General features: G+C 38.2%; 1 protein-coding gene and 1 long non-coding RNA gene across 7 annotated transcripts in view; one reads left to right on the top strand and one right to left on the bottom strand.

The window, feature by feature from the left end:
• Positions 1–1,820: 1,820 nt before the first annotated feature.
• Positions 1,821–24,992, top strand: part of LOC6506783 (hepatic leukemia factor) — a 53,778-nt gene continuing 30,606 nt past the window's right edge. For 2 of the 6 annotated variants that reach the window (XM_032454698.2, XM_044714880.1), the window contains exon 1: positions 1,821–1,878. In XM_032454698.2, coding sequence (XP_032310589.1) covers positions 1,827–1,878 — 52 coding nt within the window. In that variant the 5' untranslated portion in view covers positions 1,821–1,826. Of the gene's footprint in view, positions 1,879–14,855; positions 17,092–24,992 lie in introns of those variants that run through there. The other 4 variants (XM_014909418.3, XM_014909414.3, XM_014909413.3 and 1 more) reach the window with 4 other exon arrangements.
• On the bottom strand, positions 4,119–5,115 carry LOC116655874. The gene is made up of 2 exons (XR_004310960.2): positions 4,354–5,115; positions 4,119–4,298 (listed from the first exon to the last, which is right to left on the bottom strand). It is a non-coding gene; the product is annotated as an uncharacterized LOC116655874 (long non-coding RNA).

Below are 24,992 nucleotides of genomic sequence, written 5' to 3' on the forward strand. Positions count from 1 at the left end.
ATAAAGCAGGAGACCATCCTATAGTATGTTTTAATAGTTCTCCAGTAGTTAAAATTTTATATCTACTTTCTGGCGATTGATCTTTAAATACTGCTGCTGAAAGATTTATTCTTTTATTGGGATTTAGACAATAATATATGTAATACAAATATTATAAGAAATATAGTATTATTAGTTTAATATATATTATATTAAACCAAACATAAAGAGGCTAAAACCTGTATTCAAAAAGTGGTGCTAATTTACCAAGAAATACAAATATTCTACCTATCAAAGTCAGCCAGGAATATTTTATCGTATTTTGAATTCCAACAAGAAACGATCTTGAAGATACTACCTGTTAGCAGAGCACTAACAGTGTAACTCTCTTAAACGATATCCGCTGTTAAGTACCAATCCACAGATGCTCCAAAAAGTATGCTATGTTTTTATGAATCGTGCAGTGAATGCGTTTTCAAAGAGAAATTATTTGTTATTTTACATTTTTTTAGATCTTAAAAATAAAAAAACTTTTTAAAATAAAAAAACTATTTATTTTTCTGTTTATATCTATTTTTATGAATTTATTTGTAGTTTTTTTTAAATATTATTTTGTTACCACTTTATGCTTCTTAATTTATGAACTTAAATAAATTCTAAATAGATTTTGTTAATTTTTAAGATTAAATGTAGAGTATCTATAAGATGTTTTTGCCCAAACTACACTGTTACAACACATGCTCATTAGAACTAATAATATCACTTAAGTTATCGAGGTATTAGCATTCGTTCCCACCAAAAAGACAACCCCTCGAGCTCCCCGGCCATATAATCCCCAGACTAATTCTCATACCTTATGTGGTATCTAAATTGGGGGGACAGCTTGCCAATCAAATTGATTGTGGTGCGTCGATGTTGGGCCTGTTTATCTAGCTTTGGAACAAGGATTTTACGGCATTTATCATAACAAATATGGTGGAGTTTATTTTGACGAGGTGCACATAACCCCTCTGTCAAAAGGGTCCCAGATATAATGCTGAAAATTTGAAAATTGGTATTACTTGATGGATTTTATAATACCATGACCCCATTTTCATATATTTTATAATTTTTTCTGGAATATAAGTACATAGATGGGGGTTTTTTTAAGATTTATATATGATATTATACCCAATCTTTTAAGTTAAGACCCCAATAAATTTATTTTAAATCGAAAAACAATAAATTTATGGTTTTTGTTATATTTTAATACTTTTAGAACCACCGTGCCCTGATAGAATCCTTTTGAAACTTGACCCGGCTGTACTAAAATAGAACCATTGCGATTAGTCATAGTCGGATAGCGTATAGTGGGGCCGTCATCCAGTACTTGTATAGATTTCTATTTTTATGGCCCCCGATCCACTGTTCCCATGTGCGCATGCCCCGCTGTCTCACCGTTACATAAGCCTTATATAACAAAGCCGTGGGTGTGAGCAGTATGACGGTATAGCACTTGGCACCCGTTCAAATTGAGTTCTCTCTCTCTCTCTTGGGGAGAACGGTCTCCCCACCCCCATCGCTGCCCCCGTCGTTCCAGCCCTCAAAACAAATAACACACAACCACGTGATGCGTTCCACCGGCCTGCAGCCCCAAAGAGAGAGAGCGACACCAGTGAGTGTAACACGATTGGAGTATAGGAAGAGAGCACTCTTGTTTTGATTTTCAATTTATGTTCCATGCTCCCCCGCGCCGCCATGAAAATGATTTAATCTTTTCAAAATAGTTTCAGTTACGCGTTGTGCTGCACGCTTGTGAATCGGTTAATTCGGTAATTGCCAATACAGTATCGGCTTAAAACACGAGAATGTGTGCCATGTACACGCCACGGGAGAACATCATGGATTTGTCCACAAAAGGTAAGTGAGCCCCCCATCTTAGGCGCCTCGCTCTTCTGCCACCCACCTTCTTTCATTCAAGACACCTTTGGAACTGAAACACGTGCATTGGTGAGAGTGCGAATCGGGTTTGTTTGCTCTGCCTCTCACTCACACTCGCGTTGGGTGGGCGTGTGCTGCTGGGGGGGCTTTTGAAATATTTTTTATTTTTGCGAGGGTCTAAGCCCCCCCATGTGACAAATTTTGATTTTGTCTTCTAATTATCACATACAGAAATTGGTTTCTTTATTTAATATTTTTTTAACATTTTTTTTTTTTTGCATTTTGCATTTTTTTTTATCAATTAGCCTAAAAATAAATAAAATCTAATAACTATTAAAATTAAGAACACAAATAAAATACTCTTTTATAAAAAATATAATATTATATTATTTAATTTTTTATTTATAACCATAAGCTCATATCTGCCATACCATATCATAAGCTACTCAAAAGATAGAGTATAAATTATTCAAAATATACACAGTATGCTGTCATTAATTAGTCCAGTCCAGATGCCGCCGACTAATTGATATATGTGGGGTGGTGGTGCCCCCACCCCACTAAGCTAACAACCACCACTATATAACTACTTCCCCTGAGATAAACCCCCACACTATTTACCCAGCCGATCACCTGCGATCGATATGCATAGTGTCCCATACACAGTCTCAAGAACACTCTAAACTGACCCCATTGGATCTAGAATCTAGACCCTTGATTCCACAGTCGAAGTCGGCACTTAAGGCCTTTGATATCAGACTAATCAAGTGTAGGGGAGTTCGATAAAATTCGAGTTCGAGAGATCCCCTGAGCCATTCCCCCGGTCTCATATTTCTGTGTATGGGTATGGGGCGGTTGGCGTTTTGTTGCCATGATGGACTGCTGTCCAGAATTGGTGAAATAGAAGCTTCGACGTCGTCGCCGGTTGTCGCCATTCCACGATTCCACGATTCTACAATCACAATCAATTGCACTGTCATCGTGTCGCCGGCTTCGTTATCAGGAGGAAAGGAAAGACGAGGTTACCAGGCGACTATAAATATTTACCCTCATGATATAGTTGGGTCGCATAAAAAATAAAAAAATGAGTTGTGGCCTGTGGATGTTTCTGGTGTTTATTATGAGATGGCTCGACGATCTCTTGGCAGTGGAGGGACTTTAATTATAAACATTTACGACAAACGCAAACAGCCCAGAGAACCCTTAGTTGCCATTCAACATTCACGCTATAAAAAAAAAAAAGTGGTGTCTGATAAGAGCAACCGTGTAATAGGGCACTTTTTTTGGGGTTACTTTTATGGCCTCCGAAATTTTTAACTTTTTTTTACCTACAGCTAATAATACTATTTTAATTTTATAAAATTCTTGCTTCAATGTTCCTTCATTATTCAGCCTTTTCTGTTAACTTCTTGGCCCGATCGGTAAAGCTCGTTCGAAAGCTCAAGAGAGGGGTTAAGCTTCTATAGCCCACTCTATCTGAAACCGAGTCTTACGCTCTCTCTGGTTCGCTATTTTTTTTACGATCGAATCACATGGTCAGGTCGGAAATATCGCAGCTGTCCCAGATAGGTACATAGAGCCTCCCGAGTTCCATTCACTCCAAACGCTCCACCTGATAAGATCGCGCAGCGCACGTTTCCCAGCATGGAAAATTTGTTGATGCAAAATTCTTGACACTAAAATAATCAAAACATTGAACATGCAGAGAGATGGCTGTTGAACCAAAAATCATTATCATGCCCAAGTACCACTAATCTGTTCCCAAAATCGGGTCGGCCAACACGCGACTAACCTGAATACTATAGAGCCTTGGCACGCGCCCCTCTTTCAAATAAACAGAAGCTACAGCGTCTGGACGATTTTGGAAAATTTTCTGGACAATCTGAGTCAGGCGGTCAGTCTTGGAATTGAGAGTGGACTTGGGCTGACGGTGGCGTGATGATAAAAACATATAGTATATAGTATGGAGCATAGAGGCGATGCCAAGGTGGTCTGTTTTAATCGGTTTTGGGGAGCGGTACAGTCCCCATAGTGTCGTCACGGGGACTTGTCGTTAGATTAGATTTAGAGACAGTTATTTGGAAGAATATTTTTTAAATTCAATTTATTAAAATTTTAAATATTTTATAATAATTTTTTAACAATTCCGATTGAGGTAAAAACTATCTCAAAGATACATATTTTTATTTTAGTAACACAGGTGATTTAGAGACAGTTATTTGGAAGAATATTTCTATTTATTAATATATTCAATATTTTATAATAATTTTTTAACAATTCCGATTGAGGTAAAAACAATCTCAAAGATACATATTTTTATTTTAGTAACACAGGTGCTGACCACAGCAATTTTCCCCCTTCCCTTCTGGGAAAATATAAACATATTATGTGCCGGCTTGCTGAAATAAATATTAAGATATCGTAACTCTATAAAATCAGCAGAAAGAATCGAACCTCCGACTTCTGTTTATTAAAATCCAGTCCCACCTCCCCTTCGCTCTTCCTCAATTTGCAATACCGTTACGTCAATTTGCAATAACTTCCACGCCCTGGGATCCCCATTGTGAATCCGAATCCGAGCTCGTTATGGGGTGGAATGGGAGGAGATACGTCCAGAAGGGTAGACTGCGGCTTGAAATGAAATGGGGGAGCCGTCGCGCCGCCGCCACCGTTAACGTCAGCGTTGGCGTCGGCGTCGACGACAAAAATTAATATTATGTCATACAAATGTATTGCGGTCTGCGGTGTAATCTGAGTGTGTGTTAGTGTATCAGTCAGGAGAGTGCAACTGTATGGGTGTGTAATTAGTGATACACAGAGAAAAATTATTTATTTCTTATTTAATAATTTCAATTATTATTAATAATTATAATATTAGTAATCTTTACAAAATACATCTCTTTTTTTTAATAAATAATTTATTTAACTGCCCCTATTGTGTTTTTCTGTGTATGCTATATGAGAGTCTAAGAGAGCCTCTTTGAGAGCCATTGAGAGAGCTTAGTTATCAGACGATATCAATCTACACGTGTTGAAATACAACAACAACAACTATATATGAAATACGATCGTTCATTGCCACGCGAACAGGAGCGCCAATTTACATGGGGAAAGAGAACGTGAGAGTTGGCAAAAGAGAGAGCTTGGCTTGACACACACACTCACACACACACACACACATATGCAGTTCAATTAAAAGGCGCCATAAAGACATACAGAAACGGTACTTTTGCGTATGTGCCACTGCCGTTTCGCATACAAATTGCAGGCAATCAATTTTTGCTAAAATAACAACAACCACAATAACAATAAAAGCACCGCAGACACCGCAAAACTACGGCTGAAGATGAGGATGAACCAGACCCCAGACCATAGACCAGACCAGAACACAATTTAATGAAAATGTCCAATAAGCCAGAGAGCTTTTTATTTATGACTACTACTAGTCGTGATGAATTTGCGTATGTGTGGGTGTGGGTGGTGTGGTGTAGGGTGGGGTGGGGTGTGTGTGTATGGTTGGTTGCAAGAATATAAACAGAATGTAGAGAAATTATATTGGCCATAAAATTTCATACTAAATATAAAATGAAAATGCACAAGAATTAGCTCAGCAAAAAATGCTAACAATTTTCAATGGGAGAGGGTATTTGGGGGTAGATGATAGGCAAGACATTGTTGAGACAAGGCCATTGGAGAGGGAGATAGCATACCTCTGAGAGCCGGCTTTAATAACTGGTTTGGCTTAGTGACAGACTATTTAGCAAATTAGAGGAGTTAGTAGAGCAAAGGTTTTTTTTTTTAATTTTTATTCAATAAAAGGGTATAGTAATTGATTTCTTGTATAATAGATAATTAATAATAAAATATATTATAAATAATTTTCGTATAATAAAATGACAGAATCAAGTTCTTATAAATATTTCAATATTTTTCCCCTTATGTACATATGTATATTTTTTCTTATGAAAAATTTCTTATAAATATCTACAAGATTTCTCGAATATTTTCCACAAATTTTATATCAATTCGAGTAATATTTTTAAATATAAAGACAAAAAGAAGTAGCCTAGAGTATTATAGTAAAAAAATCATTATAATTGTAGATCGTTCTATGAGATACAATATCTTCTCCAGCAACTGGTTCCCAACAACTTCCCTCAATATACTTTAATTGATATGCGGGTGAGAAAATTGTTTATATTTGTTTCTAAATGATCTATGTATCAAATATACAATCTTTTATGAAAATAAACATCAATTTAGAAAAAACTGAAATTAAGATCACTCTATTTTCTACCCTAAATGAATAATGACACACGCATGTTTAATTATATACCGCAACAATTAATTGTGGTACCCTTATATGTGGCATACACACAAAATCCCCCACCCCCTAAACAGAAAAAAAGTAGGGGGGGAGGCATATTGATTAAAGCGCCAACTTAAACCACCACGTGGTGGAGTAATTGCATTGTTGTTGGCCGGGTTCTCAGCGGGTTTTGTAGGCGTTTGTTTTAAATTTGTTGGCTAAAGTGATGCTGGCTCACACACACTGCCACTCTTACTCCCACTCCCATTCCCACCAATTCACACACAGACACTTCAGCAGCACTTGGCCGGTTTTTGTTTTTTTTTTTTCTATATTCCTGTGTTGCTGTTGCGGTCTGCTGCCACTGCCTCTGCCCCTGGAGCAGCAAAAGTGTCAACAGATGATGAAAAATGCGCCACTTGAGAGCAGAAGAGCTGATGCTGAAACCGAATCCTGCCGATACGCTGGCTCCTGCTGACTACACAGGAACTAATTTGTTTCAATTTTTCCAAGATGTATATTATTTTGATAATTTCTTATTAATTTCCAAAAGATCTCTAGAATATTATCCAAAAGTTTAAGCTTCATCCAAGTAATAGTTTGCGAATTTAATTGAAAAGAAGCAAAGCTAGTCTACCTTTCAGGGCAGCCTATCTTATTAACTTCTTAAAAATTTCTCTCAGTGGCTAGATTTTTTCAAACTATTCGTATTCCTTCCACCATTTTGATGTATTGGCAGGACCTGTGACAGCAAAAGGGCAAGAGAGATTGCGAGTCCCTTTCCCCAAAAAAAAAAAACCAAAAAAAAAAGGTGAGCAGCGTGTGAAGTTGCAACGCTGACAGTTCCACGGATTTGTTATTTTTTCGTGTAATTTTTTTGGGGAAAACTCATTGTAAGTGACACTTTTCTGAGAGGGGAGAAAGGGAAAGTGAGAGGAGGAGGAGGAGCTGGGGCTGGGGGACATTTTCGGTTTCTCATTTACACCCCCAACCAAGAATTCGCCGCACAGATCAATCACAAGACCTAAGCCCGTGTCTTACCCCACTCATGCCCCAACCCCTGGGCCTCCCTCAAAATCCACCCCCTTCAATGCGTTAATTGACAGTTGACGTCGCTGCCGGCGTTGGCGCTGACGTTGACGTTGACGCTGGCGTCGTCATCTCTGCCTGACAGTAAATTGAAAAATTGTTGAGATTTCTCGAAAATAACGAAAATGTAAAATATCTACGAAATTACAAACAACTAAAAGCAATCAAGAATTCTCATACTATTCCTATCTTTTTCTATTTGTGTGTATCTGTCTCTATCCGATTTATATATTTATTTGTTCTTTGGCTCTGGCGAAAATAAATTAAACTTTTACACAAACTGCTCATGGTTCAAGGTGAGAGCTCTATATGAGTGTATAAATAATTTATGTGGCCATAGTTTTGTGCCCAGCCCCCCTGCGCCCCCCTATTGTCTGCAAACGTCACACGCAAAATTTTAATTGAATTTACATTCTCATCGACCGAAGAAGGGAAATAAAGAAATATTCCTATCTATTTGCTGGCTGATAACAAAAATGGGGTGAGAAATAAAAAAAACTAATTGAATTAACAGTTAGCCAATAAAAACGGAAAACGATTGCCCATTTAACTGTCCAAAGAGGGGGGTGGTGGCACGAGGTAGGAGGCATGGGTGTTTATGTTCTTGGGGCAGGTGGATGTTGGGAGGCATAGTGGTAAGTGAAATGAAATAGCTTTCAATAAAAAATGGAATTGCTCAATCAAAATGGTTTCTCAGGTAGTATTATATTTTTCTTTTTATTGGGCTGGCGTTCCAAGTAAATATTTTCAATGCAAAAGATACAGAAAAGAATTCGTATCTATTTTACTGAGTATTTTGAAGTTCTGAGGGGTATTTTAGATTTTTATAAATTGAGAAGGTGTATTATTATTAGTTATTAATATGTTTATCAAATTTTATTCAGACACTTATAAATTTCATTACATACCCTTTAAGCTTTCATTTCTAAAACCAGTTGAGAATTTTAGAGGTAATTAAATACTAATTATTTGAAAAAATTGTATGAAAAAGGGAGAGAGAGATATATTATTAGTAATTAAAAAATAAATTCTTTGGAATAAATACATTTTAATGTAAATAAAGTTATAAATAATAAAGTTATAATAATAGTCTGAAGTTATAAATGATGAAACCAAAACATATTTGTTATGTTAAATTATGCTAAAAAAAACATCTATAAAAACGTTAAAAAATTAATAGCAAGATAGCAAGTCTAGGACTCTCTGCTTCTTAACTTCAGAGCCGTGTTAATTGGTCTGTGTGTGGATATGCAAATTTCTTAATGATTTTAACCATCCGATAGCATGGCATTGGCCCAAAAGCAGCTATGGCCAGAAACCGATGCTCTCGAAGTTCGAAGGTGCGTGAGCTGCCACTTAGGGCATTTCCTGCCACCCAAGTCCACTTTCCACTCCCCCTTAACCTCACAGATACGCACGCACACGGATACGATTCTGACAACCGACAGTTTATAAATGATCATGCGTGGGTGTGCGTCTAACGGTGGGAGGTGGGTGATGGGTGGTGACTTGGTATGTGGAGGTAGTGGGTGGTGGGTGGTGGATGGTGGGTGGTGGGAGTGAGGTTGCATGCTTTGTTTGCTTTGCTTTTTGTTGCTGCCGTCACGTGGACTCTTCTTCGTTTTGTGCCCCGTTTTTCCTTTATTATACCCTTTCAGAGGGTATTATAATTTTGGTCAAAAGTGTGCAACGCAGTGAAGGAGACATCTCCGACCCTATAAAGTATATATATTCTTGATCAGGATCACCTCCTGAGTCGATATGAGCATGTCCGTCTGTCCGTCTGTCCGTCTGTCCGTCTGTCCGTCTGTCCGTTTCTACGCAAACTAGTCTCTCAGTTTTAAAGCTATCGAGTTGAAACTTTGCACACACCCTTCTTTCCTTTGCAGGCAGTATATAAGTCGGAACGGCCGGGATCGGTCGACTATATCCTATAGCTGCCATATAACTGATTGATCGGAAATGCCATAACTTTGGTGTTTTTTAAGTTAGAGGGTTGGGAGTTTCTACACATGTTATATTTGACCAAAATATCTTATGTACAAAATTTCGTAAGGATCGGCCGACTATATCCTATAGCTGTCATAGAACGATCGAAATTGGCATAACTTTGGTGTTTTTTAAGTTAGAAAGATGGCATTTGGTAGAGATTCTATTTTGGGAAAAACAATCTGATTTGTCATAAGGATCGGCCAACTATATCCTATAGCTGCCATATAACTGATTGATCGGAAATGCTATAACTTCGTTGTTTTTCAAGTTAGAAGGATGGGACTTTCTGTGCATTCTAATTTGGGCCAACTTATATGATCTGCTAAATGTCATCAGGATCGGCCGTCTATATCCTATAGCTGTCATATAACTGATTGATCGGAAATGCTATAACTTCGTTGTTTTTCAAGTTAGAAGGATGGGAGTTTCAATGGATTCCTCTTTTGGCAAAATAATTCGATTTTCCAAGTTTCATAAGGATCGGCCAACTATATACGATCCGCTATATATCTAATAATATAAGATGCGTGGCGCCACCTAGCGGACTGCGACTCAACTGCAAGGGTATATAAACTTCGGCTCCGCCCGAAGTTAGCTTTCCTTTCTTGTTTTTTTTTATTTTTTTTTTGACATTGAAGCTTTTGTGAGTTTTGTGTTTTTTTTCTGTTTGCATTTCTCATTTTATTTCACTGCAGTTGAAATTATCAATATTGTTGTTGTTGGTCGTGTTGTTTGCTTGGAGTTAGTTGGAAAAATGTTTGTCTTCCCTCTGAGGGGGAGGGGGATATAAAATTTTCCTTTTTCCTGTGCCTGTGCCTGTCTCTGTGTTGTCTGTTTGTTTGTTTGTTTGCTGTGCCTTGAGTGTTTAAATGGGCAGAAAAGAAAAAAAGAAAAGAAAATGGGCTAAAAGAAAAGAAAAGAAACCTCGGTACTCGGAAAATCTTTTGACATTTTAGGGCGTTCTATATTAATTATATGGAAGATGAAAGACCCCAAAGTGATATGCTTTGATGTTCCTCTCAAAAGAAGAGATCTTAAGAAATTATGTATTTTTAACAAATTTTTGTAAAACCAATTATAAGCTTAAGAAACCAAATTCTAAAATAAAATATAAAAAAATATTAGTAAATCCTAAAATCCTTAAAATAAAGTTATGATAAGTTTGAAACCTGAAACACCTGTTGTGACTGACTTTCTCACTCCAGGAATCTCAATTCCATCATAATTAATTCCAAACACGCTACTCTGTACATAATATTTCTATCTAACAACCGATTCAACCCGATAGATAGATAGATAGATCGAAGTCTGTGTAGAAATTAACAATCATTGCATACATCCATCAGGCCTTTGGAGGGAAAAAAAAGTGCTAACAAAGGAAAACTTGAAAATATTCTCGTAGTTTGGTGTTATTAATTCATTTGCGAGCTGCTAATGAATTGCCACAGCAGAGTCAGCCGAACTGTATCTATCAGATACGTGCAGTAAAACTATCACAAAGATCATCATGCTCTGCTTTGGAAACATTTAACGTTTGCTTTGAGAAATTCTAGTAAAATTCTAGAGCAAAGTAAAAGGGCCTCCTGCCCTTTCCGATCCCTATATCCCCCCATAGCCTCCCCTAATCTCCCCTGGCTAGATCAACAAAGAGCACACGTACTAATTCCATCATTCATTTGTACGTTAATTTGTACAACTTGTCGTCGTTTTGTGGCCATCCTCGTCGTCGTTTTCGTTTCATTTCGTATAAATGTGTGAGATTTCAAATAGAGCAAAATGTAGTTCAGATCTGTGGGTATGTACATACAAACAGATATATACAGTACATATATGCATCTAGCTGATAATGGGTAATCTCCATCTGAACGTGAGTGTTAGTGTGGGACAAATTAGAGAAGCAAACAGAAATGCCAAGAAGAGGGCCGAAGAACTCTCTGCCAGAAGATCCCTGACAGTTCCCCGCTAATATCCATTAATTAAACCTATTCCGAATCCGATGCATTATCGATCGTATAAACTTTAACTTCTTAGATAGTTAATGTCCAAGGTCGATAGCCGATTTTGGTCAGCGATAAGGAAGTCAGCTTATAAAATACCTCAGACCGACTGTTTGCACGGCGATATGTGTGCAATGCGTGCTGCCGTTCCCGATAAGGTCTCGAGTTATAATATTTGCTACCACTCAAGAACACCCAAAAAAAAATATATAAAAAAAAATAAAACCTGAAAAAAACATATCCGCAACGATGAAGAAAATAAATCCATTTTTCGGTGACTGCGACATTTCAGAATACGCCAAAGCAAATAAGTTTTCGGTTAGGTACTGATGGCACATGGATATATTTATGTATTATTTGGTTAGTATATATGCAATGATATATTATATTATATATAGAGGTGTCCGGACTCGGTTCCTTGACAGTCTGACATGTCGGTGATGGGCAACATTGTTGGCTGGTTGGAACTATGTATCTCTGTGAACCAAGGCGATTTCAAATGCGTTCACCCACAATTTCAGATACATTTTCAGCTTTTTCTTCATTTTGTTGCAGTTGGAAAGAGGTGTCCCTTGGCTGGTGGGGTTTGGCTGCCAAAGTTGCGTCGCCACATTATAATTTATGGCGCTCGAACACGTTTCGTTAGGACCTCTGAATGGGAATGACGTTTCCGCCTTGTAGCTAGTATTCTATAGAATGCCAAAAAGCACACATCCATCTATCCAACCATCCATCTATATTTTAGTGTGTCTTCTGTATGGATTTCGAATCTTCTCCTGCCGCCGTTTCTTCCGCCTAGTTTCTTCTTCATGTCACATGATGACAGGCGACACTTTTGTCTCTGTTCGTTCTATTTAGTTCGAAGAAATTAAGTTTTTGGGTGGGTTTTCTTCTCAACTGCATCTAGTATATGGATGTTCTTTGGTTCTGGTCTGCGGCATTTCTGGGCCCTGACTCACCCACCCGCCCAAATGGCCAAAATAGTCCTCTATCTTATTGGCTCTTTGGTGCATTTGATTTTCGTTTAAATTGTTTTGATTTCAAGAGCTTTTTTTAGTGGATCGTCGGGTTGATCTCGTTGAAGGTTGATTTCATGGAACTCTTATTTGGTTCATTAGCACTTGGGAAGGTCGGTGGGGATGGGCGGGGAGATAAGGGTGGTTGACAGGCAATGTCGCTCTCAGGGTCTTCACTCCAAAAAAGATCTATTCTAGATGGTTCTAGATAGTTTTTCATATTTTAATAATTATTAATAATATTATTAATTGAATTATAAGAGACTATAGTATATATTAGTTTCTATTTATAAAAGATGGTTAGAAACCTTCCAGAACTGATAACTATTTTCTATTTATAAGTATCTTTATTTATTTGGCTAATTGAATACTCTTCTCTCCACTCATATTTCACTTCAAAAGGCTGTCAACAAAAACTATTAAAATAGGCTCAACGAGGGTATTTCGTATTTTAATTATTTTGTTTACTCGACGCTATTAATTGAGTGCGAGTGTATGCGATCTCTTATCAAGCCAGATGCTATATTATTTCTAATCAGAGTCTAAAAAAAAGCTGTTCTAGTTGCCACCTGAAGGGTAGGCCCCCCCTCAACGCCCCTTGGAAGACCAATTTCAAGGCGTTCCGTTCCTCGGCCATAAATCGTTAAAGTGCAAAAAAGATCTTGATTCTCAGTTTCTACAAATTCGTGTTTATTTATACAAATTACAGAACAGCATCAAAAATTTCCACACATTAAAAAGGTTTTCATACAAAAGCTATGAAATCAACTCACGTGAGCGCTGCTGCAGTCAGCGTCGCTGTCGCAGTCGCTGCTGGCGTCGCGGTAGCTGACGGTCGCCACAAATACATATTTGAAATAATAACACAAAACAACCAAAATAGTAAAAAAAAAATAAATAAATAAAAAAAAAAAGAAACTCGCGAATGGCCAGATAAATCGGAGAGGGGGGCGAGCGGTTAAGATAGAACCTAAAAACATTGAAATGAACGCTATAGTTGCCGCAGTGCCCCTAACACATGCGAAAGATACAGATACAGATACAATCGTACAACTACAAACGTCAGCGATTTTGCTCCATTGACGTAATAGTACAGCAGAGCAAAAAAAAAAACAACACTAGTATGAGCAAATTGAAATGAAACAAAATAAATAAAAATCAAAAAAAAAAAGAGCCAAAGGCGACCGGCAGCAGTCAGCGATCTCTCAGATACTCAGATACTCTCTCCCGCCGCCAGGAAAGAGCGAGCAATAATCAAAGTGAACTTTGAGACGCAGTGGAAAATGCCAAAAGTTTGTGCCCAAGTATGAGTGAGAGGGCGCGATGATTAGAAGGCAATTAGAAGCGTTAGAAAGAAGCGTGAGCTTCCATGGATTCGTATCTCAAGCTTAATCAAAAGCTTTAATCCGTTCTTTACAAGTTCTAAGCTTAAGTTCAGGTGCCTAATTATTTATTTATTTTGATTCACATTTTTTATTGTAAGTTGCGCGCGCTGAACGAATAACGAAGTTTGCCAAAAATAAAAATCCCAACACGCGGACACCACCGCTGCCGCCGCTGCTGCCGCCGCTGCTGCCGCGAGAGAACGCGGCGGGTATCTCGTACTGAGCATAAGTTGTATCTGTATCCGTGAGGTTGCCCTTAGCGGCCGCTCTCTATCTGGCGTTTGTTCTCTTTCCCTCTCTGTCGCTGGCGGCGTGTTTCTACACTTTGCAACGAGCGCGTGTGCCAGTCAGAAGTTAGTTGAACATTCAGCGCAACAAAAGTCCCACTTAAAACTAACAATTAATTTTCAAAATTAAATCAAAATTAATTCAAACGAAAATTGGCAAAAAAAAAATTACAAACCCAACCCCAATCAGAAATCTATCTTTTATAATGACAGTTTTAAAATTCGCCAAACACTGTAAGACAGTTGTTAAAAAGCACGTGTCACTGCCAAGCAGTTGAAATAAAAAATAAAGTAATACAAAAAAAAAATCCCAAAGTGAAACATAAATTTTCAGAGAAATAAAAATTAAAAAAAAAAAAATCACAAAAAAATTAGCAGAAGCGGGCGCGTGTTTTTAAGCTTGTGTTGGTATATATTTGCGATATGCGTGCTTGTAGGTGTAGGTGTGTGCGAGTGTATCTGTGTGTGTGTGTGTGTGTGTGTGTGTTGCTGAGTGGCAGTGTAATGTTCAAGTTTGGTTCATAGTGCAAAAAGCAGGCAGCATTGTAAAACAAACAGAAACAACAATCAGCTGACTTGCGCGCACTCTCTCTCTGTGGCGACCAGTCTTTCTCCAACCATTTCTCTCACTCGCACTGCTCCCTCCATCTCTTTCTGCTTTCTCTCGGGAAGTGCATCGCCGTGTCTCCAAAAAAGCGCCGTGTCTCTCTCCCCCGCCGAGTGTAGAGTTGGCTCCACTTCCGTATCCCCCTTTTAAGCGACGACGGCAGCGACAGCGGCAGCGGCGACCTTTCGAACTTCGAATCTTTCTTTTTCGGGTGGGCGCGGGTGTTGGTGTGTCCGGGCTTGTTGGTGTTGGTGAGGGGTTCGGTTCGGGTATTTCGTAGGCGCTTGTCACATGCGCTCTGCGCCGACAGCGACAGCGACGCCGGCTGCGGCTACACGACGATGACGACGACAAGATACAGATACGAATAGAGCCGAGCTAGGCAGTCGGGTAGTAGTAGTGGCAGCAGCAGAAGCAGCAGCAGAAGCAGCAGCAGCAGCAGCAGAAGCAGCAGAGACAGCAGCGAGTCACACGTCGAGCGTCGTTCGTTGAGCTACAAACACGGATACGCGCTGCCACAGGATAACCGCACGGCCTACAGGGCACCAAACCAAAAAATATACCCCCTTTTAACCAACACAAAAGGATAAATATCCAACAAAAAATATATTAATATTTTTAAAATATAATTCTGAGAAAAAAAAAAATAAAAAATAAAATATAAAATTGACTTTGGTGCCTGTGTGTGTCTTGTTGTCGTACCGATTCTGTTGTTTGTGTGCGCGGTGGGGAGCTAGCTGTCAACATTTTTCATCGATTTTCCCTGTCGAGAGCCTCGTTGTGCTCGTGCTCGTGCTCTTTCCCCCTCTCTCTGTCCATCTCTTTCACTTCGTATCTGGCCGTCTCTATCGGGGCATCCTGTCGTGTGTGCTACGCGTGTGTGATCGCCACCCACTCTCACCTCCTACAACCAGCCAACAGGGACAACAACAACTGTTCCAGTTCTCCACCAAAAAAAAAATAAAATAATAATAGAAGAAAAAAATAAAAAATAAAAAAAGCTATTGCAGCTTCTTCTTCAGCTATCTGCCATCTCTGTCGCACGCCGGGCCACAACGAGCGTGCTTTCTCAGCGGGAGGAAAGGGGAGCCATTCAACTACTGCAAATGCCATATTAGTGCTTTATAACTGTACAATAAGATATCAACTACATATACACTCACACACACGCATACCTACAAAGGAATATATATAAAAAATAATATATATATATATATAATCGCAACGAAAAGCAAAGGAGAACTCTACCCAAAAAGCAATTGATTTTATTTTTAGTGCCGCAACAAAAATAAAAATAAAAAAGCCTAAACAACAGAAGCAGAAGCAACATCAGCGGCAGCAGCAGCATCAACAGCAGAAGCATCAGCAGCAGCGTTAAACGTTTTTGAAACTGAAAACTGTCAACAAAAAATAGAAACAAAATAGAAAATACGCTACGGAACGCCACGCAAAATAAAATACACACAGCAACTACTATATAGAAGCTAAAACTAAAACTAAAACTAAAACTTAACGCATTCGGCATTTCGAGGAAGACAGAAAGGCGCTATAAAAATAGCTTAATTAGCCAATGAAACAACAACAAAAATCAATTACAAAAATCACACACAAAATCGCAAACTAAAAAACAAAGTAACCAAAAAGTCAGCGAAACCTTTGAAAAACAAAAAACTACTTTTAGCTAAAAGTAAAAAAATACTTAAATTAGTTTTCAAAACTAAGACTAGAACCTCTTCAAATTCTTGTTGTACTCGCAAAGTTGTTGTTAAAATTTAAAACTAAAAACTAAAAACAAAAAAAATACTAAGTTCAAGAAAAAAAAGCATAAAAATTGTTGAATGAATTCGCGGTGCCTTTATTTATAGCAAGAATAACAGCAAAAATAAAACAAAAAATATATTAATAATATACATACAAATATATCTATATACATTGCTACACATGCTGTATATATGAGGAGGAATATCTATGTAAAAAAATCTATATAGATCATAAATATATATATTATATGGACGAAGCAATAAAACGTAACGGGAACGTGCAATATTTTCAAAGGTTTAATTAAATGAATTTCGATTGTGATTTAAAACAAAACAACAACAAATAACTAAACTAAGCAACTAAATCAAAAATAAAATCACCATTCAAGTGAGAAAACTAATTTCGTTTGTTATTCATTAAATAATTGATTAATTGTTATTGTTGTGAGATTACGATTATTAATTATTATAACTGCTATTCAAAATAATTACTCAAAACGAAAGAAATATTACTTGTAAAAAACAGAAACTCAACAAACAAAAGCAACAAGAAAGCGATAAAAAAAAACTGCAAACTAAAAACCCCAAAAACTAGACATTTTTTTGTTCGTGTATAATCACAAAATTTCGGAAATTTTTATGAAAAAATGAGCGACAGGGAGCGATCGTCCCCAACACTGATCGAAACTGGTTTAAAAAACTTAATTGGCGGCCGTGATGGTAACTATCCACTGATCAGCGGCATAAATGGTGAGTTTTCAACTCGAAAAAAGTACATCTTTTTTTCTTAAAATAGAACTAAGTGCTGGGCAATCTGTTACCACTTGAAATCTTCTATAAAAAAAAAACCCCAAAGTCATAAAAAAGGAATTATTCTCATTGATTGGTTCATCGCACGTCCGGAAATATGCAAAATAATCAATGGGGGGATTGGGATGGATGTTTAAAAAACAGCAGCAGGTCACGAAGATTTGGACACGTTTCGTATAACCCAAATCCAAATTAATGGCAAAATAATGTTTAAAATAAAACCAAACATTTTTCATGTCTTACCGAACATAAATCAATGTCCTGGGGGAGTGGATGGGGAGTAGTACTCTTGGGGATGATGGGATTTCTGGGGGGGGGGTGGTGGCACTAAAGCCACTAAGGCTACTAACGCAAAATGACCCATTTTGGGGTTGGCCCTTTTAGTGGATCGAAGCTGAATTGCTGCCATTGAAGAGGTAATAGAAGCAGCAATCGAAATATCTTTCAATCAAAATCAAAATTGATAAGGCCATTAACCCGCTGCTGGGACAGCTGAGAAGAAGCCGGGCAGCCTTACTGCGTTACTGGGGGTTGTTGCAAGGTTAAAGTACGGTCAGGCAAGTGTCACTTGTAGTAGTTTTTTTTTGGGGTCATTGAAGTACATTGAACGTGAGGTGACCTCGTCCCCTACCCTTCCCTGCCCTGCCCGCGATTAACCCGCCAAGTTACTCTGTTATCAGTGCCTTAACCCATTGAGAAATCTGGGGCAGCAATCGATTTCGGAATAAAAAACTAAATTACTTTTTAGTGTCTGTACATGCGATGGAATAATGTTTTAAGTGGAATTTTTTTTGAGACAATCAAGAATTACAAAATGATTTTTTCGACTTTCAATTGTGATTGTCCAGAAAACGGATTTTTAGGTATTTTTCCATAAAGTTTGAAGAGAAAATAAAATCTGGAATCCATTTATTTATCTGTTCAAGGCTGTCTCGTTTATCTTACTTTGCTGCAATTGTTATCCACTTTTCATTGCAATTGCAATTCCAATTTCTTTTTCCAAACAATTACACAGCAATTTTGCGGCACCATCTTGCTGTTGCAGCCACAATGGCAGCCCAATAGGGAGGGGGAGGAGGAGGCAGGGGTGGTGCAACCATTTGCATAAGAAAGGAATTGGTCTTGACCAGCATATGGCTTCAAAACTAAAGAATTGCATATCTATGGGAGCAAAAATTCGATTCAAAATGCATTTTAATTCTCCATTTTCTTTGCGAGTGTGTGTGTGTGTGTGAGTGTGTGTGTGTGTGAGTGTGATTGTGTTGCCACAAACGAACCAACCACCCACCACCCACTTTTTGGCCTGCGGCAGCGTAACCAGAAATCAATAGCATAAAAGCAGAACGAGAAAATTCCATTAAAAAGTGTCATAATCGGTCAGCATAATGAAGAGCATTCTACGAGTCTACCCCCTTTCTTCCCAACCCCCCCTTTTTTTTTTTTTTAACAACCTTCTCAAGTCGCTTTCATAAATCAATAAGCGGAAACCCGAGCAATCAGTGGGTCTCCCTCCGTCTAGCCAAAAAATAAAATGATATTTTTTAATTTTTAATTTATTGTAGCATAACTTTTGAGGCTGTCCTCCATTTTTTGTTTGATTTTTTTCTGGATTTCTTATCAACGTGGCGATGTTGTGTGTTAACAAGTATTTGATTACCGCATTAAACTAAAATGAAATACAACAAAACTGGCACTTAATAAAACACACTAGTTAAATACGGCAAAATGAGTAGGGAAGAGGGGCGGTGTTGGGAGGAGGGGCGATAGCCGCCAGCTGCAGATAGCCAAGGGGCAAGTGTGGAGAGTGCTGGAAAGCGATAAGCCACTAAACTAGAAAATCTTACATGAACAAGAGAGTTGCAAGAGGGGCGCAGATAAGATTACTAGACTTGCCTTTGAAGGAGTCACTCTCGAGTCACTCATAGACTCAGTCACATACTCACTCTCATACTCAAAGACTCACTCACACACCCACTCATCCACATAAATTCCTCGAGTGTAAGACCATAAAGTCTGCGTGTGCCGCTTTCGAGTACAAAGCTCAAAAGTTGGTTTAACTTGGCATCCCCTGATAAGAGCAAGCACTATTTTTGTATCTAGCCAGTTCAAAGGGCTTGGACTTCATGATTCAACTTATTTCGGAATCTGAATAGTTGACTGATGAATAAAAATTCTTAAAGATTGAAGACAATGAATCAGGAACCAATTATGAATCGAATTATGACACAAAATGAGTGCATTATTTCAAGAGGATTTTAAAACGCTATCTGCGCTCTTTGTCAGCCTGATGGGCAATTATATTTTATTCGATTTGCATGTCAATGTTGCATAAAACGAAGCGCCGCCAACTGGCATAAATAAATGACAGCTTGGATTGTTGTTTGAGCGAGTAAACAAGACGAGTGTTATAGGGATTGGGTTATCAGCTATAGTATACATATATCACTATAAAAATAACCCCCCCGACCATCATTATTGATTGCAAATTAGCAGCTAATCATTAATCTTAAATTTATTTTACAATGACATAATCCGCAACCCCCTAAAGGCGTCAATTAATCTTATTTTTAATAATCTCATTGAAATGCATTGATAAGAATTCCAAGGATTCTAGCCCCCCCCATGCTTGCGTCTTGGCAGGAGATTATAACTGAAATCCGGTTCTACCCTTATGGAAAAGTTTGTCCATTTCATTGATTCATTGGCTGGATCTATGCAATTAAAAGTTTTAATTGAAAAACCTGCCATCAATGGCTGAGACACCTTCGTAAGGCGAAGAGCCTACACGGCGTATGAGCAACGTGTTTATTTTTTGCACATTTATAATTAAGCCAAATGTGTGAAAAGCTCATACTAGAGAAAATATCAAACAAAAGTTGCCACAAAGTGTGAAAAATATATTCATAAATATTCATTCGTATATATCCCACCGAAAAGCCATTGCAGTTGCAGGCGAGGAAACTGCTGGCGTGCGAATTTGTCATGCTCCGAGCAGCTGGTGGTAATTTTTTTGTTGTTCACACACAAATTGCGGTCAAACAATATGTTTGTCAGTCTATTTTAAACAATCTCGATGCGTATTAAAAAATTATATACACATTCCTCTATATATTTTAATAATCTGCATATTTTAAAGCCTTTTCTTAAAGTCCTCCGTCGAGTGTTTCGGAAAAAAATGTTTAATCAATTTTTGCTGACTTGCCTTTTAAAAAATGTAGGAAATTATTTTCTGGCATTTGGCCATGCCAACGTACTCTCACACCCATAACTTTCATATACCATACACGTGTATGGAAGTGTGTGTGAGTATCATCCGCAGCAAGGACGTCGTACCTGGTAAAGGCAACACACAGTTTGGGGCAAAAGGAACAAGGAGAAAAAAAAAGGAATCAAATTAAGGTTAAATACCACAAAGCGAGCATACAATCACAGAGAGAGTCACACAAACACATACACTCACATACAGTTGTAGAGCCTGCATGGCAAGTTAAATCTGGAACTAACACAAGCGGCCGGCCAACCGGGCGTATACGTGTCCTCATGGCGGCGCCTGAAAGCAGGCAACACTTTTTGGCATTTGCCGCCCGCTGACTTTGCTTGCTTGGTATGGTATGGTATGGATTGTTGTTGTTGTTGAAGCTCCTTAAAGTTCCTTGTAGGCGTTGCCACCGGAATTTCTGTTGGCAAAATGATGGACAACAACAAAAACAACAACAAAATAGTAGTAGTAAGAAGAGTGGCACACAAAACAAACTGGCAGGAAGTTGGAAAACAGTCACGAAACCCAAGGCAGCAAAATTGAGCACTAAAAATAACAACAATAATAACAAAAACAATAATCACTTAGCAGTGAAGAACGTGGAAAGCACTAAACCATTCACAGTTCGTGCAACATTAATAACAAAATCCATAAATGAAATAATGTTGACTTCATTTGTTTGCCCGATGACGTCAAAAAAAAACAAAACAAAAAAAAGAGGCAAGCAAAAATAAAAATCAACATCGAAAAATGGCAGGAAAACGAAAAGGAAGCGCAAAAGGAAAACTCAAATGGGAAATAGAAATGGCAAACAGAAATAAAAAAAAAAAAGAAAGGAAACTCAAAGTTCGCGGAATGCCTAAAATCGACAAAATACAAAAGGGAGAACTTACTACACGGCCAAGACACACAACCACCCAACCACCCTCAACAACCCACAACCACCCACACCCATCCACCCAACAACTACAAAAAAAAATCATATACATTCGCGGATATATTCCCTTTCTTCCTATTTCACATTTTTTGTTGCTTTTCTAACGGCACACAAAAGACACACAGACCTACATATAGTAGTTCCTTCTGGCAGACCCCGCACCCGGTACACAGATTTTAGCTGTGGAATGTGCTGTCCTGGACTACACTCCCCACACCCCCCTGGGTTTTAGATAGAACCCTCTCTGGCACAGTCATGGCTTGAACATGTGTTGGTTGTAAACAGGAAGCAGCAGCAAAAGCCGAAGCAGCTGGGGCCTCAAAATAATACTCGTATCCGAGACCAAACAAACGAAACGAAGAATGTTTTTGCCACTCTGCCATGGAAAATGTAAAGCCTCCCTCCGTCCTCCCCCTGTCCACCCCTTGGATAGCTGAGTGTCTTCTTCTTGGTGCTTGCTGGCCAGGCGTAGCATGTTGCAAATGTCAAAGTAGCAAAACCCGGAAATTCGAAGGACATGTTCGAAATACGACGCCCACACACCAAAGCAGCGCCCACTCAGTGAGCGGATGAGCGAAACAGAAAGAGAGAGAGTTGGAGAAAAGTCTCCAAAGAGAGGCTAGCATGCGCAAGGGATCTCTCTCTCCCACGCTCTCTCTCTCCCTCTCTTCAAGAGAGAGTATGTCTTTGAATTTCACTTACGTTTTTGTTTTCATTTTGGGCCGTAATTGTTATTGTCTTTTATGAGCCGGTAATGCCAGGCTGGCTCTCTTTCCCTCCTCCTCTCTGCCCGCTCTCTCTTGACAATCTTGGCAAATGTAAGCTAAACTAAAGCATCTTAAGCCAAGTTAGCGTCTCTCAGGTTTTGCTGCTTGTTGTTTCAACTAACACTAACAAAACACCCAGCTTTGCCTTGGGCCCTAAAATCCCCCATCGTTTTGCCGTTTTGCTATTTTCTGCCTCTGCCTCTGCCTTTTGGCCAAAAGCGTGCTTAAATTGTTAAGACTTGGTCTCAACGCTGAACTCGATCACGAGTTTCAGTTTAACAACTAACACAAAAAATATATATATATATATATATAGTATTTAAGAAAAATCTATTGTGCAAACAAAGTATTGGTTTTTAGCATTTAATGAACTGAAAACACGAGCCACCATTCCAGAGCTCTATGATGAAATGCCTGTTATGATGAATGGTGACACGGGGCGTATACGTAATATTGTTTAAACTGACTAGGGGGCTTTAAATAATAACTGAAAAGTAAATATAAATAAAGTTAATTGTAGTTACATATTAATAGAGTCTCCTCTGCTCCAAGGCAGAGAAGGATTTTTTTTAGTGAATTCACGTTTTTTAGGTTAATCATACGCCCCGTTGTCCGAAGCGACATTCACAAAGCTCTTGACATTTGACAAATTACCCTCTCGACAAGATTATACTTAAAATATAACACAGCACACTATCAGAAGAATTTAAATATTATTTTTCGAAGCATTTTCCTAATCAGTTTCCATGCGGGTCAACAAAAATCAAATGCCACCTCCGGCTTTTCCTCTAACATAATCAGTTTTTCCTTTCTGACTTGTATTTTTTTTTTGCCTTTGCTGACGTAGTTTCGGCCCGCCGATCATGTGCCGAATGATGAGCAGTAAAATAAAATAGAAAAGAAAAAAGATTTCAAAAGAGAAGGCAAAATAAGATGGAAGAAGAAAGCATGAAAAATGATTTCAAATAAACATTCTGAACTGAGAAACAGAAAATAGTAAACATTTTTGTTTCTCAGTTTTCTGAAAATGATTCGCTTTCAAAACTAAAATTAGCCAATGGAAATAAATGAAAATTTCTGCAACAAGTAATTGCAATTTGGAGCGACTTGGCAGACAAACACCCCCACCGCCCCCTACTATTCCATCCCATCTACAAAAATATCCATTAGCTTAATTTACCTTTTAAAATTGTTTTCATTCCCCCGAGCATATTTGCTCGTTTTATTTTTAATTACACGAAAATATTTTTGGAATTATTTCGCCTCTAGGACTGAACATAGAATTGTTCAGTTTTTTGGTTCAATTAGCATTTTGGTTTTATTTTCTTGTACGGGGGTCCGCTGACGTAATTATCAATTGTTTCCAGATAAACACAACTATATATTCCCTTTCCAAAGTGCTCGCTTTTTATTTGATATTTTGCAATTTTGGACTTTGTTGGCAACAGCGATAAGCATTTTGACCTTAATTCGAACAAAATGGCAAAGCAAACACACGGTAGTGCCAAAAATTAAGTATTTAGAGGAGGAAATTGATCGATATCAGTTAGTTATTTTTTACCATTTTTTTTAATATGACTTTCTAAGTGCTCTCTTGGCTAAGCGGGCGTGGATCAGTCGAGTTAGTTTATTTTTCTTTCTTATCACAGCAGCGTGTGCATTGCATGTTTATTGATACTTTTATAATTTCCTACGCTGATATGACATTCCTAGGAATTACCTAAGAGCTCTTTTTTATTATTTACAGATATAGAAATGGCTAATTACGGGCTCATATATCTTAACAGTGAACGGCGTGGTCATTTTTATAAGATTAGAATTAGAAATTAAACTTCCTGATGAGGTGGCCACTGGCCAGAATTTAGAGAAAAAAAAGTATTATATTTATGGGTATTGCCCTCTTATTTCCCCCCTATTCAACTTCAATAAACATTATACCCTTATCTTTGCCATTAAATATACACACATCGATCTTTATAATCGCCTTCGAGTCGAATTGAAATTTTATTTATTTTCTTGGCTCGTTTGTCATAGCGACTACTCGTGTCAGCGGCTTTTGTTGCACAAACAATTCGATTCCCTTGGATATGGACAGTCTGTAGATATACCCGCTTTATCACTAAATGTTTATGATAAATCAAATCGCCGGAATTGTCAGTTTTTTATCAAAAACCAAACAGAAATCAAGCAAAACATTCCCAGACATCTCGGCCAAAAAATGGGGGTTGCAAGGGCCGTAATATAAATCATTATGTCTCGGGCCTGAAGTTTTTTTTTCTATCAAATGATATTATAAACAAAGGGGTTTTATGGGAAAATAAGAATATAGAGTTGTGGGAAGACATATATGGTTATTATAAGTGTATCCTATATCCATTACTGCTCTCCACTTTGGGGTCCTGCCATCAAGTTTTCCATAAAAGCGACCCACCCACTGGGGGCTTAAAAAATTGATTAGTTTATAACGAAGGCAAATTGAGCTTTAATTCGTTTCCAGTGGGTAGCATGTGCGTGACCACAGTTGCGTTCGTATTTTACATTGTATATAAGGTCATATTTGGACTAGAGAGAGAGAGTGGCAGAAGGGTTGCTGATTTTCAGGTCAAAAGCAACAATTTGTTGGCCATTTGGCTAAAGATTGCACTGGGAGTGCTAGACGAGACATTGTGTGGCCTGTCGATTAATTATTCAAGTCTACATTATAACTTACATACTCGTATATAGCACACCGCCCTCAATCATTTCGCAAATTGAAGGTATATGGGAATGGGAATGGGAAGGGTTTTATATTTGGCTTTCTTTGTTGGCCTGCTCTGCAATTAGTTTGGCTTGCATTCGTTTGACATTTTGCCTGGCCCATAGCCCACCCTCTACTGTC

Source organism: Drosophila ananassae, chromosome 2R, assembly GCF_017639315.1.
Source record: "Drosophila ananassae strain 14024-0371.13 chromosome 2R, ASM1763931v2, whole genome shotgun sequence".
In the NCBI taxonomy this organism is placed as follows: domain Eukaryota; kingdom Metazoa; phylum Arthropoda; class Insecta; order Diptera; family Drosophilidae; genus Drosophila; species Drosophila ananassae.